At 38.7% G+C, this 15,327-nt stretch overlaps 1 protein-coding gene across 2 annotated transcripts; it reads right to left on the bottom strand.

Annotated features, from left to right (window-relative positions):
* Positions 1–106: 106 nt before the first annotated feature.
* Positions 107–13,614, bottom strand: epha2a (eph receptor A2 a). Of its 2 annotated transcripts, none has more exons than XM_077198050.1 (17): positions 13,419–13,614; positions 13,058–13,125; positions 10,327–10,990; positions 5,500–5,655; positions 4,626–4,958; positions 4,183–4,310; positions 3,703–3,880; positions 3,441–3,543; positions 3,172–3,227; positions 2,870–2,995; positions 2,433–2,618; positions 2,259–2,320; positions 1,960–2,169; positions 1,727–1,876; positions 1,223–1,416; positions 981–1,136; positions 107–859 (listed from the first exon to the last, which is right to left on the bottom strand). In XM_077198050.1, exons 1-17 carry the CDS (start codon positions 13,582–13,584, stop codon positions 751–753), a joined length of 3,045 nt encoding a protein of 1,014 aa, XP_077054165.1. In that variant the 5' UTR covers positions 13,585–13,614; the 3' UTR covers positions 107–750. The 2 variants fall into 2 exon arrangements, with proteins under 2 accessions (XP_077054165.1, XP_077054166.1); XM_077198051.1 differs by having other exon boundaries at positions 3,441–3,540; positions 13,419–13,600.
* Positions 13,615–15,327: the final 1,713 nt, after the last annotated feature.

Below are 15,327 nucleotides of genomic sequence, written 5' to 3'. Positions count from 1 at the left end.
AAATTGAAGCACAATGACATTGTTACTTTTGTGCACAAGTAATTTCAGGGCCTGTGAGTGCATGAATTTTGTGTGAGGTGCACGAAGCTAAAGAAATGACTTAGGATGAGACTTATAAAATATTTTAATACTATACAGTACATTATTTTCTTTACAAAGACAGACAATAAATTAAAAAAAATAAATATTAAATAAAAAAAGAGCTGAAATGACATGTAAACATCCCGTGCTAGCTTTCAAAACATGAGGATGCCTGTCAACAATTTGACAAAAATCTATTAGCATTGAACATTTACTACTAAACTTTTTACATTTATAATTGTACAACCTTAATCAGACTTCAACCCCTCACATTTGGCAACTTTGCTAAATATGTGGACTTTAATGGCAATATATGAGCACTACAGTAATATTTAAGGTTACTATCATTGTACCCTTGATAGTACCCTTATCATCAGACCTGAGGCAGTAGTTACAATATGGCACAAATTATGACCATCAAAACAGACCATCATATGTCCACTGTGTGCTTTTGCAGCGAATCAATATGGCTTAAGTTGAAACAGAATCACAAAGTGCATAATAAGGGTCCATCTGACATATGTTAAAAAAGGATAAACAAAATATCAAGTGTTTATATTTTTAAAGGGGGTCATTTAATTGGAGGACAGCATTCTGGTCTTTGTTCAGTCCATTTTGGGCCGGCTAAATTGCCGATTGCAAACAGGTCTGCTTCAGTCAACCGCACTGTCACACTGCAAACAGGTCCAGGGTCCCCGTCGGGTCTTGCAGGCCCAGAATGCTGTAGGCTATTCTCTTCTGATGACCTGGCAGCCGTACTCCAATACTACTAATATCCCTTTTTGAAAAAGAAAAGTAGGAATGGGTTAGATGAGGCCATATAAAGTTTCAATAATTCATAAGCTTTTATAATTGGTTCATTTTGTCATCCGTTTATGGATGAAAGTAGGCATACTTACTCAATTTTTAAGCGCAACACCTGTTCCATAGTTTTAATTCCAGCAAGGGCAAAGGTTTCTCTGTACTGGGCCATCTTGATAGATTCCAGCCATTCATCCACTGACCTGAAGGGGGCGCTGTCACAACCACTAGTGCTGGGTAGACGAATAGACACTCTGTGGACAAAGAAAAAAGATATTTATTGAACAGCACAATATAAAACATAATAGTTTTCTGCACTAGAACATTTACCATTTCTTACCGTGGGTCGATACTGGCAATGGCCGAGAGTGATTCTGGGTTACGAAGCAGCTTCTCGAGCAAGTTGACGATATCAACAAAGCGTGGCCGTTTGGAGCGGTCCTGAGTCCAGCACTGCAGCATCAGCTGATTAACCGCAGATGGGCAGCACATCGGTGCCGGCAACCTGAAGCCTTCGTTTATGGATTTCATCACCTTGGATCAACAGTATTAAGAAAATGGTGAAGCTCATGCTCACAGAGGCCATCAATGTGTTTTAAGTCAAAGCTTTAAACATTTATTCCTAGGGTGGTTGCCAGGACATTTCTAAGGTGTTCACTGGTTTTTAGAACATTACTAGGTGGTCATTTCCTGGCTCAAGTCATAAAAGCCCACAAAAAATACATTTTCTGTTCATTAGTTATGGTTTGGGTAATTTGTTTTGTTTTGTTTGATCACCCAATTTGTGTCAAACTCCTAAAGTATGAGCAATTAGCATTAATAAATAATTAGAGATATCTCATACCTCATGGTTGCTCATATCCCAGTAGGGTCTTTCTCCAGATGACATCACTTCCCATATGACAATTCCGAAACTCCACACATCACTAGCTGAAGTGAACTTCCTGTAAGCTATTGCCTCTGGTGCAGTCCAGCGAATAGGAATTTTTCCTCCCTTAAGGAGTGAGAGTAGAGTCAAAACCTGTTTTAATGAATTTTTATACGTTTATAACGATTCTGTGCATTCTTATCACTTACAGTAGTGGTGTAGGTTCCCTCGGGAAAGTCCTCCAGCACTCGCGACAGGCCGAAATCTGAAACTTTACACTCCAAGTTGCTGTTGACCAGGACATTGCGAGCTGCGAGATCCCGATGGACGTAGTTCATGTCTGAGAGGTACTTCATTCCTGCGGCTATGCCATTGAGCATTCCCACGAGCTGGTATGAGGAAAAGTCTCCATCGTGATCCTGTGGAGCGCAAAGAAACACATCAAGGATTCTGCCACATCCTTGCAAATGCATTTAGCAGAAATTAACAATCGTTGACCAAGACATACCCTTAAATACTGGTCCAGAGCTCCATTCTCCATGTACTCTGTGATAATCATGGCATCTTTGACTGAAATGATAGGAAGAAGAAAACATCCTGTTAAATATGTTCTGTTTTAAGGAATGGGTTTAAAATGAACAAGAAAGTTACCAGAAACATGATTTTATAGCTTGATACTTACATTTGGTGACAACACCCTCCAGACGGATAATGTTCTTATGGGAAAACTGGCCCATGATGCTGGCTTCACTGAGGAAGTCCTGCCTCTGCTTCTCGGTATAGCCTGGCTTCAGCGTCTTTACTGCTACTGCGACCTCACAGCGCCCTGGTACCTTCAGAGAACCACGGTACACCTCGCCAAATTCTCCTATGGAGCAGTATGGAAATACAGTTGTTAATTAAAAATATAAATTAAAGTAACATTTTTTTTTTAGAAAACTCCAAGACACTAAAATGACTAAACTAAATATAGAAACAACCAAAAAAATGACAAAAACACATCAAAATGACTAAAACTGATACTAAAATTTATGTAAACTAAAGAAATTCAAATACAAGCTAGTTCAAACTATTAATAAATACTATAAGTTATATAATTAATACTAAAGAAACACTGACCTGCACCAATGACTTTCTGCTTGGTGATGTGACTAGGGTGAATCTCACTGGCAAACTTGAGGACAGCCGCACAGGGGTCTTCATATGTATGGGGGTCAATGTAGGTCTTCAAAGGAAGGAGTTTTTCTGTAAAATGAGACGGTATGTGTAAACTGTGGGTAAATGACACCCACTGTATGATTGTGGTGATGAAATTTGCGTCAAGTGCACTGTACTCAGAAACCCAAGTATGCTTTGGACTTTAATGCCAAATACATGTATGCACACTTACAAATGCAAAAGAAATTCAATTAGTTTCTTACCTGGACATGAAAAGTAATCTCCATCAACCCTCCGTCGGACATGGGAATTCAGCCTCCTGATGAAAGAACATTCAACATCACATTAGTGAGTTAATTTAAGCTCATATCTTGATGATATCCTAAATGAGAATGATTGCACTTCAAAGCTGGAATGTAAACAGTGTGGGCAGGCAAAGGGTGAGTTGACTAAGGCAAAGTTGGGAAATCCTACTTTAAGGTCTGGAAAAAGATGGATTGGAAAAAGTGAGAAGCAGAGATAGCTTTCTAACCTTTTGTGCAGAAGCAAAATAACCGCCACAATCAGCAACATGACTCCGCCCCCAGCAATGGCTCCCATGACAACCATGGAACTACTCTGTGTCTGAGATTCTGCTGTTGAAGATAGAAAAAAAAATTCATTCTTCTCATACTGACAAACATTCACGCACCACCCACAGCTTATCACAAATGCATCAAGGTTACGTACTTTCATACGTGAAAGCATTTAAGGACTAAAACGAAATGCCCACACACATATTCACACGCACTTACCGAGAGGCAGTGTCTCAAATTCAAGCTCTGCGCTGTGGCTGCTGGGATGGCCTTCTGCCGTCAGGGTGTGAACGCGGAACACATACTTTGTGCCAGGTAAGAGGTCATTAATCTGCACAGAGTTCTTCTCCAGAACCAGAACAGTGTAGGTGGTGACATCAAACTCTCCGGGATCCTCCTATAAAACAATGAGGAGAGGAAATTAAATGTTTATTTTAAAATGGTAAAGGAAGAAAACATGGAAAGCACACAGAGAGAGAAAGCAGCTAAGAAATATTTCTGAAAAAACATTCTGAAGAAAATGCTACGGTTCCACAGAACCAAGTCATTGCTATGTTTATGCTAAGGTGTTCTGTGTGGCTGTTTAGGACATTGCCCAGTGCTTTTTCAGGGTTTTGAACAGTTGTATACTGTCTCACCACCCAAGTGATATTCTTTTTCCTTTTTTTTTAAGTGAACTAAATCAGATATCATAGTCACCTTCTTGCGGTACATGAGCTCATAGCGGGGGGAGTTGTGATTCTGCACATGGTGGTCCACGACCCAGGATAACGTGAGACTGCTGGTGGTCCGATCTTCAACTCTCAGGTAAAGCACCCTCGGGCCATCTGAATAAAAAGGCACAAATCAATAGTATTTTGGCTAAAAACAATGTCTTAATTTACATGTAAATGCCATTTTATGCACAACGTCTTAAGTAAGACATGATAAATTCTTCTCCATGTTAATCTTATCCATCCGTGACAAACAATGGGACACTTTGTTGGTCGAAGTACACTGATTAAAGAAACCTCGTTGGTACAAAATTCAGCTTCATGAAGCAACATTTCAAATGCAAATGGCTGTATTTTCTCTATCACTGTGGACAGAACCATTGCTTGTCACTCAAAAGCTTTATATTGTTTCAACTAAAACTATCTAACCTGTGAAGTGAAGCACTGTTGTGATGCCAGCCGTGGCTCTCTTTCGACTGAACTGGGACACGCCGTTTTGGGCCTCGACTGTAAATGTGTAGTTCACATGAGGCTCCAGCTCGCTAACCACAACTTCGGGGTCTTTCAAGGCCGTCTGTGCAGGCTCAAATCTCACCCTCCCACCACACAGCGAACACAGACCGTTCTCACAGCGCTCGCACGCCACACTGTATGTGATGTCACTTCTGCCGCCCGTGTCTGCCGGTGTGCGCCAGGTCAGTTGCAAACTCCCCGCTGTCAGGAGAGGTGCGTGATCCAAGTCTTGGGGAGGGCTAGGCAGAGCTAGAAGAGCAAAACATGATTTAATGTTTTTTTAAAAATGCAGAAAAAAGCAACCAAGAAAGTTTTTTAAAGGGATAGTTCACCCAAAAGTGAAAATTAGCCCATGATTTACTCAACCTCAAGTCATTCTAGGTCTATATGTCATTCTTCTTTCAGACGATTACAATCAGAGTTATATTAAAACATGTCCTAGCTCTTCCAAGCTTTATAATGGTAGTAAATAGCCGTTTCTGTTTTGAATTCCATAAAAGTGCATCTATCCATCATAAAAGTGCTCAACACGGCTCCGGGGGTTTAATAAAGGCCTTCTGAAGCGAAGCTATGCGTTTGTAAATTATAAAGTATAAAACTGCCATTTTTAAAGCTTAGAAGAGCCAGGACACTTTTTGATATAAATCTTCTGAAAGAAGAATGTCACACACCCAGGATGACTTGAGGGTGAATAAATCATTGGCTAATTTTTATTTTCGGGTGAACTTTCCCTTTAGTAAAATCAAACTTTGTAGGGGAGCAAAAAACAACAACGTCTATTTAAACTTACAAGAGCAAGGAGCAGAATCTGGGTCTGTTGGGGCCCGGTAGAAGCCCTCCAGGCAGGGGCACAGCAATGCTCCACGACCCGAGCGCTTGGTGTTATCTGGACACGCTTCACATGGCTGACTGGAATCTGTGTTCTTGTAGTAACCCGGTTCACAAGCTATAGAAAAGATGACAGCAGACAAAAACACAGGTGATCATGAGACATGTAATAAAAGGACATAGATTCACATCACAATGCATCCAGATTCAAGGCCATTGTGCACATAAAGGGAGGGTCAGTCTTTCTGCACCATTACAATCGCACACAACAAGAGACAAATCAAGATGGTGCAGCCGACGGGCATTCAAGTATTCACCGATACAATAAACTGATCACACTTCACAATGCAACCGGAAGACACTCCAACTGTTTTAAATAAAACCAGTTAAACTGGTCACTACACTTTTGTACAGCTCTGTCATGAACAATTAGATCTGGAATATCAACTTCTTCCAAAACATTGAAAGAGATTTTTTTTTAAAATAATAATAAAATGAAGCACATGTGGATGTCCGTTGGACAAAACAGGATGTCGGAATTGCAAGCGTCAATATAAGCCCTCTGGTCTCCTCTTCTCCTCCTTTCCTTCCTCTGCCGAAGGATGAGGACATGCTATAACAAACACAAAGGAAAGAAACTCCGGAAACAAGGAATGGAGACTGGCGGGTGGGGGTGATGATATAACAATCATCCACAAAAGAAGACCGAGTGCAGTGATTCAGAATCACATGCACAGTCTTAAGAAGAGACCGGTTCTGATAGGTGTACTTTTAATGGGCATGAGAAACTCACTGGCTCGCAAAATCACTGTGAATATAGATTCCACAGATCCGAGGAACTTCCTTTGAGGGGAGTATGTCCCCCCTGGGGCCCGTCTCTCAGTGCTCACCTCAAACAAAGGGCCGAGTTTCAGATTGACGACCGGTGGGAGGTGTGCGAGTGTGAGCGTGAATGGGTGCGTGAGGATTGCTGACAGAAGTTCTCCCGCTGGGATTTTACATTGGGTTTTGTGTATTTGCCCTGTGTATAAGGGTGGACGTCTATAGGAGGGGGTCTGCATAAGAAAAGCAGCCCTTCTTTGTGCATTTTATTTGAAGACAGAACAAGAGAGTGAAACTCCCACTCTATTCCTCTAATCTTCGTGTTTGTGTCTATTGAGAGTGGCATACGTGAAATCGGCAATGAATCCAAATTTCACCAACGCCATGAGTAATAAATCTGATTCGATATGTCAGCTGTTTCCATGGAAACTTCATGTGAAATATGTTTAGAAAGCGCTTTGTAATGCGTGACTCGCTCATGGCAACACTGACGAGTCAGGCTGACCGATTTCACTAAGAAACTATTTAGGGAGATTTTGCGCTGGTGGACAGTCAAGGCGTCATCAGAAACAGTGAGTGTGGAAAGTGTGGAAAAGTGACTAAAGGCCATTTTGCGTACTTGTGCCACGTTTATGTTCCCACAACCACTAAAATATGCATGACACAAGTGATTGGCAGGGCTGATAAGACTCCAAGTCTTTGGCTCATGGACAATACACAAAGGGAATAGTTAATGCCCTTTGGGTGGAAAGGTCAACAGTTAGAATAGCAGTTTCGCCTACATAGTAGTCCTCAACAACGTGCCAGAGCAATGCGATGGCTTTTTAAAGAAAACTTAAGGTTTAAAAGGTCTTTCTATTACCAAGTCAAAATTCTAAGAAAATATTTAAAATATAATTATTTTCATGTTATGGCCAATAATTAAAATTATATTTGAATTACCATTTTGTCTAAATTATTTTTTTTAAAGTGAAATTAGACAACATTATAAATTCACAGTATGAAAAATGGATATTCATTTTGGGATTGGCTAACAATTACACTTTAATGTTAAATTAAATTAGTGTTATTAATGATTAACTAATGCATTTATGCTTGTGAAGATAGGGGAAATGAGAATAAACAATTAAATAGGCAATATTAGCCAATACTGATATATTTTTTTTATTCATTCAAATTAATTATATTAAAAGAATTAAGTTACAAAAATTTTGTAAAAATCTGAAATGCATATATTTAAAAATAATTAAATACAATTAAATGTGCAATATCGACCAATACTGAAAAATGTTTTTTAAATTAATTTAAATTAATAAAAATTAAAAGAATTTGTTCAATTACAATAATTACAATTGTAAAAATTTGAAATAAATGTTTTTTTAAATAATGGAAAAACCTATTTGCTGTCATTAATTTGTTAATACAATGTAAGTATATCGGCTCTTTAGGTATCAGTATCCTTACTGACCAATGAAAACCCCATCTCAGACAACTAGAAATAAGGCACGGAACTGCTAATTAAACTGAATTAAATATTAAATATCTATTAAATTGGAGCTAGTTTTATAAAAAATAATTAAGATCTCTAAATGTGTAAATGCAATTAACATTATTATCTTACATAATATATAAAACATGACACTATAGCCTGCTAATATCCAACGTCTTTGGTAGGCCCGTATCAAATTCACAAGCAATGAAAACATTGGAACACTTGGGTTTCCCCCGAAACTTTTCAAATGGGACCCCTTCCCCCATCTGTGCCGGGCAACCAACCACAATTGTCCCTAGCAAACACTGGCAGGTGGCGATAAGCTGAACAGAACAGCAGTCACGTAGAAAACCACTCGTAAAACTCCCATGAAAACAATGACAACAGCAACTTCATTGTTCCGATGGTTGTTTAGGGTTAAGAAGAACCCTTTTACACTGAATGCTTTGAGGCGTCCTTTCACTCTGTATGTAGAAAAAAAAGCAACCAAGCTGATTCAAGAGGCATGGGCAAAGGTTGTTAACTACTACGGTCTTTCAAGAGATGAGTGGATGAACAAATTATGGAGTGAAACAATAATTTACAGAAGACAAAACAGCTCTATCAGAATCAGAATGGAAAGTATCACAGGTGGGGATGTCTGGACATGTTCTCCTCGTTCCTGAAGCATGTCATCACAAAGACAACAAGATACCAGATTTCATTACATCTCTCCCATGAGCTATTTCATCGGGGTCATCATTCATCACACTTCCTCTAAGGGTGTCAAAACATTTAGCACGTCTCCTGGATACTACATTATAAAAGGAAATGTGTGGAATCTGCCCTTTTCCAAAGACCTTTAGATATTCTGAACTCCCTTGATGTTCTTCAACGTCCGTTTCAGGTGCAGGTTCCTGTAGGGCTGCCAAAGGCCACGGTCTTCGAAACATGCTTTCCTGAGATTGCCCTTGCTAATGACTCCTATATGGATCTTTTGAAAAGATTTCATGTAAACCTTTTCCCAGTGGTTTCCTTTTTACAGTATGTTCAACAAACATGCCCTACTGTTGGTATGCAATGTGCTTACCAATGGATAGATTTGAATGTCTTTAGTTTTACATTTTAAAGTAGAGTATAAATAGCGCATCTATTCAAAACCACATTTTCCCACAAATACAAAAGGTGTCCGGAGAGGTCCAACCCAACCTTTAATTATATGATGACTACCCCAGACAGACCTTGGGCATGCCAAACCTTCTGTGTAATCTGCGGTGAGCCGTTGTCATGGTAACACTTACACATACAAAGTAACTCAGGTAATGGTAGTTCTGCCCATTGAGTCATATCAGCTGTTGGAGGGTATGGGAAAAGTGTAATATGACCTTGGGGGAATTCCTTGGAAAAAAGGGATTATTTTTAAGTTTCGTTCCCAATTAGCTTCATTCCAAAACGAACTTGAGTCGAAATTAATTCATACGTTCACAAAAAAAAAAAAAAAAAGACCTTGGGACTAGTTGGTTAAAAGTTAGCCTACTGCCTGATAAAAGTAAAATTAGTTCTGGGAAAATATCTAGCGCAATTTATTTGCAGATGGCGCTTAGTTTGATATCTTATTTTTCTAATGCAAAACATTTATACTTAAACTCATTATTGAAGACTAACCCTTTCACTCAAACACACCATTTGTCAAGCCTTTCTATTCAAATGAGAGATATTCGAGAAGGTCCAATGGTTAAAAACCTATGAATGCAAATAATACCACTGTAACTATGTACATACACTCCTTTACATTGGTAGCCTGGTATCTTTACACTTCCTTCCTGAAGAGTTAAACACACATGTAGAAATAATACACCAGCAGGTGAAAGGGTGTGGAGACGGCTGACATTCCATTTGACTGAAGTCACATTTCTGGCCTCTCACAAACTTCTCAGACAGCTCTGTGGCAACCACAAAAATCTCTCAAGCTTCCCAGAACACACCCTCACCCGACACCACACTTACCATCTGCCCACCCACAAAGACTTGCAGTTGTTCCCAAATTGTCTTAAAGTAATGTAAAGTATATTATAGTGACAGGCCAACTTATTGACCAGGATTATTAAAACTGATGTTTGTTGTCCAATTCAGAGTTATCAGAATCAGTTGTCAGTGGAAAAGTAATATTTTCTCTTTTTCTTTCACCTTTTTTGGTTAATTTTGAATAAATACTGTGTTTGATGTGATTTCAGCATTTTTGAGAAGTTCTCATTGCTAATTCTAAGTAAATTTCTTGATTCTGACTGGTAAATTTCCTTAATCTGCATTTAAATATTTTTGTGAGATCCCTTTTAGGATAATGGCCCTGCTTTAGAGAAACCTCCATTGTAAAAGTAGACCTCCAAGTAAAAATCTAAATACGGTCGACCACAATCAGATAAGTAGAAAAAAACTAAACTTATTGCTGAAGCAAAGAAGTCCCCTAAACAATAAACATCAAAATCACAAACTCACTTTTGCAAGAATCTCCAACAGCTTGGTATCCCGCTCGACAGAGACACTGGCCTACAGGAACGACCCACTCTCCCTCAGCGGTGCAGTACATTCGAGGAGCAGCTTCTCCAACCACCACTGCGTCCTTCACACAGGTGCCCTCCACCTCCGCCAGCGCCCCTGATGCCACCTGCTCAGGGAAGGCGGCCAGGCTTCTCATCATGGCCGGGCAGGTGGTGTAGAACACCCTCAGCCCCAAGAGAGCAACACAGCCCCCTAAATCCTGGAAGGCAAGGTAAAAGCCCCTTCTGGAGAGTGGCCCAATGCTCCGCGTCTCAACGTTCACCCGCAGATCAGCTCGGCCCCCTCCACGATCAGCTGTTACCTCGTCTGGTGCTACGGTGGCTACCTTTCGAAACTGGCCCTTGCGGAAATTTGTGCCGACATCTGTGTCGGATTCGGCAAGATAGAGGCCAAAAGTCTCGCGACAGGAAGGCGACGAGCCGCCAAACGTGTTGCAGTCCCGGACAACAAAGCGCAGCTCCACAGATACGCGGGAGACGTCGGGTCTACGCTGGATAAAGGTTGTACGAAGCCAGTTGTCCTGTTCGGTGTCACTGGCAACATTGCACACGCTGTAGGTGTAAAGGAGAGAGCCATTCACCACCGTCTGGACAACCTCCCACTAAGAAAAATGGAAAAAGAAAGAAAAGAGGGCATATTGTATTACAATATTCTCATAATATAGAAGTACAAAACTTTTTAAGGAGAACTATTTCACTTTTATTTTCAGATAGTCCCACACCAAGCTCATGCCATAGGTTAAGTAAGGCTTGTTGGGAGATTTTAAACTCACTAACCAATGCTAGAGCAGGATTAACTTGTGTGTAGTTGTATTTTAAACATTTAAACAATTTCAACTTTAAAGCAAGACACTACAGGCAAAAGCATTTTTTTTTTCATGCACCGGTCAATGTTGAGATGTTGGGCAACTAGTCTTTTCATAGCGTGTTGCTTAATGTGAAGGAAACATCCAAAATACATTTTTAAATGTTTATTTTGTTGCACTTTATCTATTTGTGCCAGTAGGTTACCATTAAAATACATCTTTAAAGGCCGTTTTCTGCATATTTAACTAGATATTGCATCATTTCCACATTTAAATAAAAACAATGTGTGCAATTATTAATATAATTAATCAACTAGGGAAGTATGGTGATTTTGGCTTTTTCTATTTCTTAGCTAAACTATTACAGTATCCTAAATGTTAGACTGAAACAAGAATATACTGAATGTGGGATTCGCACCTTTGTAAAAGTATCTCATTAGAGGGGTGTGGGAGACAAAAATGAGGCATCTGCTCTCCTCTTTCCCACCATGCCCCGCTGTTGCGATAGAACTCCCTTACGATTCAACTCTTCAGAACGTACTGAAATAGCTGGCAAAATAAGCATGACCTCAAAGGGCTTTTTTGGATCCAGCAGCTGAGTGGAGCTCATGGAAGCCTTCACGACATCAGGGAACGAAGATGACAGGACTAGCCTCTAAAAGACCAATTAAACACTTTAGCGCGCAACTATGCTTAGTCAGAGGAAGTGGTGGAACCTTCTCGGTACATCTCTGGAGAGGTCTTTGTGTGGCTAAAGAGGAATTCACGGCAAATTCTTATAAAACCAAAGCTTCAAAGAAGAAACATGGTTTGTGCACTCAAAAGCCTCTGGCCGAAAAGTGGCTAATCTATAGGTACTATGTACTTACATTGACATTAATAATTTGATACAATGGACTTATTGTGTACATACATACATGTTTTTTCATTGTACTTATATTTTGAAAATACTTGCGAATATGCAGCTAATTACAGCTGTAATTAGTGTATGTAATTACATTTGTAATTACACTGTTGACCCTTCCCTTAAACCTTAATCCACCCTTAAAGAATACCCATACCACCACAACAGTCCCCAACCTTACCCGTATCACACCTCAAAAGCAGCAAAAGTATTTTACAATACTACATCAACACAATAAGTACTTTGTACTTATTTTTTGATGTAAGTTGTACTTAAAGCCACTGAATATAAAGTGGGACCCTTATTTCTCCTCAGTCCTAGACTCTGGTGCAAAACACATATCTATATGTGTAAATGTAACGTTTGATCAGGCATATATATATATATATATATATATATATATATATATATATATATATATATATATATATACACACACACACACAAATATATATTATATAATATATAAAACGTTTCTGAGTCATTTTTACAATCACTTTTTAAACAACACTTACTTTTTATAATAATTTTGTGAAAATTGTACTTGAGGCATCTTCGAAACAAATGCCAGTTTGTTACATTGTTCTAATACAATGATGTTATGAAGTGTGGCTTTAAGTGTCCCACTGTTTTTATAGCCGTAGTAGAAGGCTACATTAATATTCTCGATAAATAAAATGAAAATCAAACATTCTTCAATACACAATAAGATGGTTTCGGATGTTATTTAAGCCTGTTGCTGGGGGGGACCTCATGTTATCAGGTATCAACTTTAATAGCTTGAAAAGCTTTTTAATGGGTCTGAGGATATGACTCATTTTGATTGGTGTTTTAGAGTAGGCTACGAAATGACACTGACTCATGCATGTACAATCAACGAATCTGAACCGAGTCTATTCATGGATGTTAAAGCCAGATATGGTTTATGTACAGGGAACAGAAAAAATTATAAGACTTACCCCTTCTTCATTCGGCCAGGTTAACCAACCTAATTCACTTCCAGCAGCCTTCATGTCAAGCAGCAAATCTAAGGATCATATAATATTTACTTAGGTTAGCCTACATGAAAATTAAGTCAAAGAATATTTTAAAATCGTCCGTTACAGGCTCAAATGTCTTAATTGTGTACATTTTGTAGGGGTAAAAATATAAACCTATTACGAAATATTTAAGAAAATCTAACGATTACGTTTTTGTTCACAAATAATATTTTTTTTATTTATCATCTTACAGTAATAACAAATAGAACTGTGAAAGGTTAGAAAAATAACGTTTTCTGAGTAAAAAGTCTTTAAAAATCTCGCTTTGTAGGCTACTTACGTTCTTTTGACTGAATCCTAATAAATACGTTGTTAACAAATACATACAAAAATAAGAAGTGAAACTGAGTGCGTCGGTAGTCCATTTTGTTTGTCAAATTAAACTTTTTGGTCCATGTGAAACTCCGACGACTCCGGCATGAAGGAACTGGTGGTGAGTTTTTCATTCATGGATATGGGAACTTGGGAAGTCAGGTGACTCCGCCCTTTGGAATGCACTCCATATATGGCGCCGGTGGGCGTGTCCTTCTGCGCGTGGGCGCTTTGATTGACGGCCCCCACACCTGTTCAATGAGTTTCGGATGTTTGCTCACGTTCAAACACAATAGTAATTTTAGACGATTGGGTACGGTATATCAGTTCAAAGAGAGGGCTTTTTGTATTTGCTTCCTTTGAACCTATCAGGTAATTTTGTTTGCAGACTGCATAGTTTCGTGTTTTAATGCAGTTCACTCCACTAGGCTTAAACGATAAAAAGGATAGTAGGCTAATGGTTATTGATAGTGACTTAAACTTTTGTTAATTATATTTATACTAAACAAATTATATAATATTAAAAAAATCACCTGAGAGGTTATATCTATCGAGAATACACTTGTCCAATTGCAATAGTCAGGATGATAGTTTTATGAAGTTATAGCCTATAGCTAATGTTTTATGGATTTTTAAAGAGCTCAGGCACAGGTTGAAGAGGAAAATGTTTATAAGCATTTGAAATTAAAACTTTATATAGATAGATGTGGTACTATAGGGACAGATCTGTGCATACCAAAGCACACTCAAATATTTAGTAAACCAACCATCACTATTTTATTCCCATGACAAGTGAGAGAAGGGGTCAAGTGGATTTGCCTCAATGAATGAATAACTACTAATGAGTTGAAGAAGTATGAATATGTAGACAGCGAAATACGGCAAACAAAAGCTTCGCCGGGCAACGCAGAGGAATGCTTGAGTCAAGTCTCCATTGTACCGCAGTCTGTCAGAGTTCCTTGACCTGCAGTCAAACACAAGCTGACTTCTTCTCAAGAGCTTTGGAGGCTGCCTGCATTGTAAGACCAGCTATGAATATTCATTAGAAAGACAATGAATGAAAGGACTCAGCTTTAATTCTAGACAAACTCAACCAGGGATTTATGTGGCAGCACTCTGAACAAAATCAAGACTTACATAAACGTTAAAACTAGACATAAACCCTGATATATCAGCTAAACCTCTCCAAAGCATTTGTGTCTCCAAGACATAAATGCAAAAAAAATATTTTATTATAGACAGGAGATAAAGTTGACAAACGTTTCGCTCTTTGCCTTCGTCAGTGTCAGTGTCCAATAAATGGGGAAAAAAAATCTCTAAACAATGCCGGCAGAGCAAAATTAAGCTTAAAACTATAAAAATCAATGCAAGTCAAGTCAAATCACCGTAATTTATAGCACTTTATACAATACAGATTGTTGAAAAACAGGAAAATAGTGTTCGGCTATGCACAATTCATCAAATATGAGAAAATTTGAATTTACATTTAAAGTTAGTTCAGTGTTGATTATGTTCAATTCAATAACTATGTTGATCAGCTCTACAGAAGACAGCAGTGTTGTAATAAAATAACAACAATGCAAGCATAACATTCATATAAGTCAAAGCAACAACCAGACCCTTAATTCCTAAGATCATTCGAGAAAGCAAAACTCAAAGTCAGCCGGCTTTAGGGTTGTGTTCACATATGAGGTGTCTGCCAAACCTGTCTAGCAAAGCCCCAGGTTATATACAGATCAACTAACCAAATTACAAAATACATTAAAAAACACTGCAAATTAGAATGCTATCTGTCTCTAATTAGAGATATACCACCACAATGAAATCTAACATGCATATAAACTCACATTCCAACTGCAGACTGATTAAATATGGTA

This window comes from Siphateles boraxobius, unplaced genomic scaffold, assembly GCF_051911475.1.
Source record: "Siphateles boraxobius isolate OS27281-9 unplaced genomic scaffold, OSU_SipBor_1 41, whole genome shotgun sequence".
NCBI lineage: Eukaryota > Metazoa > Chordata > Actinopteri > Cypriniformes > Leuciscidae > Siphateles > Siphateles boraxobius.
Note: the sequence above shows the minus strand (reverse complement) of the source record. Positions and strands in the feature narration are given on the sequence as shown.

Coding starts and splice junctions, on each gene's coding strand:
- epha2a (XM_077198050.1), bottom strand. CDS start 13,584: ATGAAAAACTCACCACCAGTTCCTTCATGCCGGAGTCGTCGGAGTTTC. Junction 2,321..2,432: donor GGAGGGTGTTGTCACCAAAT/GTAAGTATCAAG, acceptor CTATCATTTCAG/TCAAAGATGCCATGATTATC. Junction 860..980: donor GTGTTGCGCTTAAAAATTGA/GTAAGTATGCCT, acceptor TTTTTCAAAAAG/GGATATTAGTAGTATTGGAG.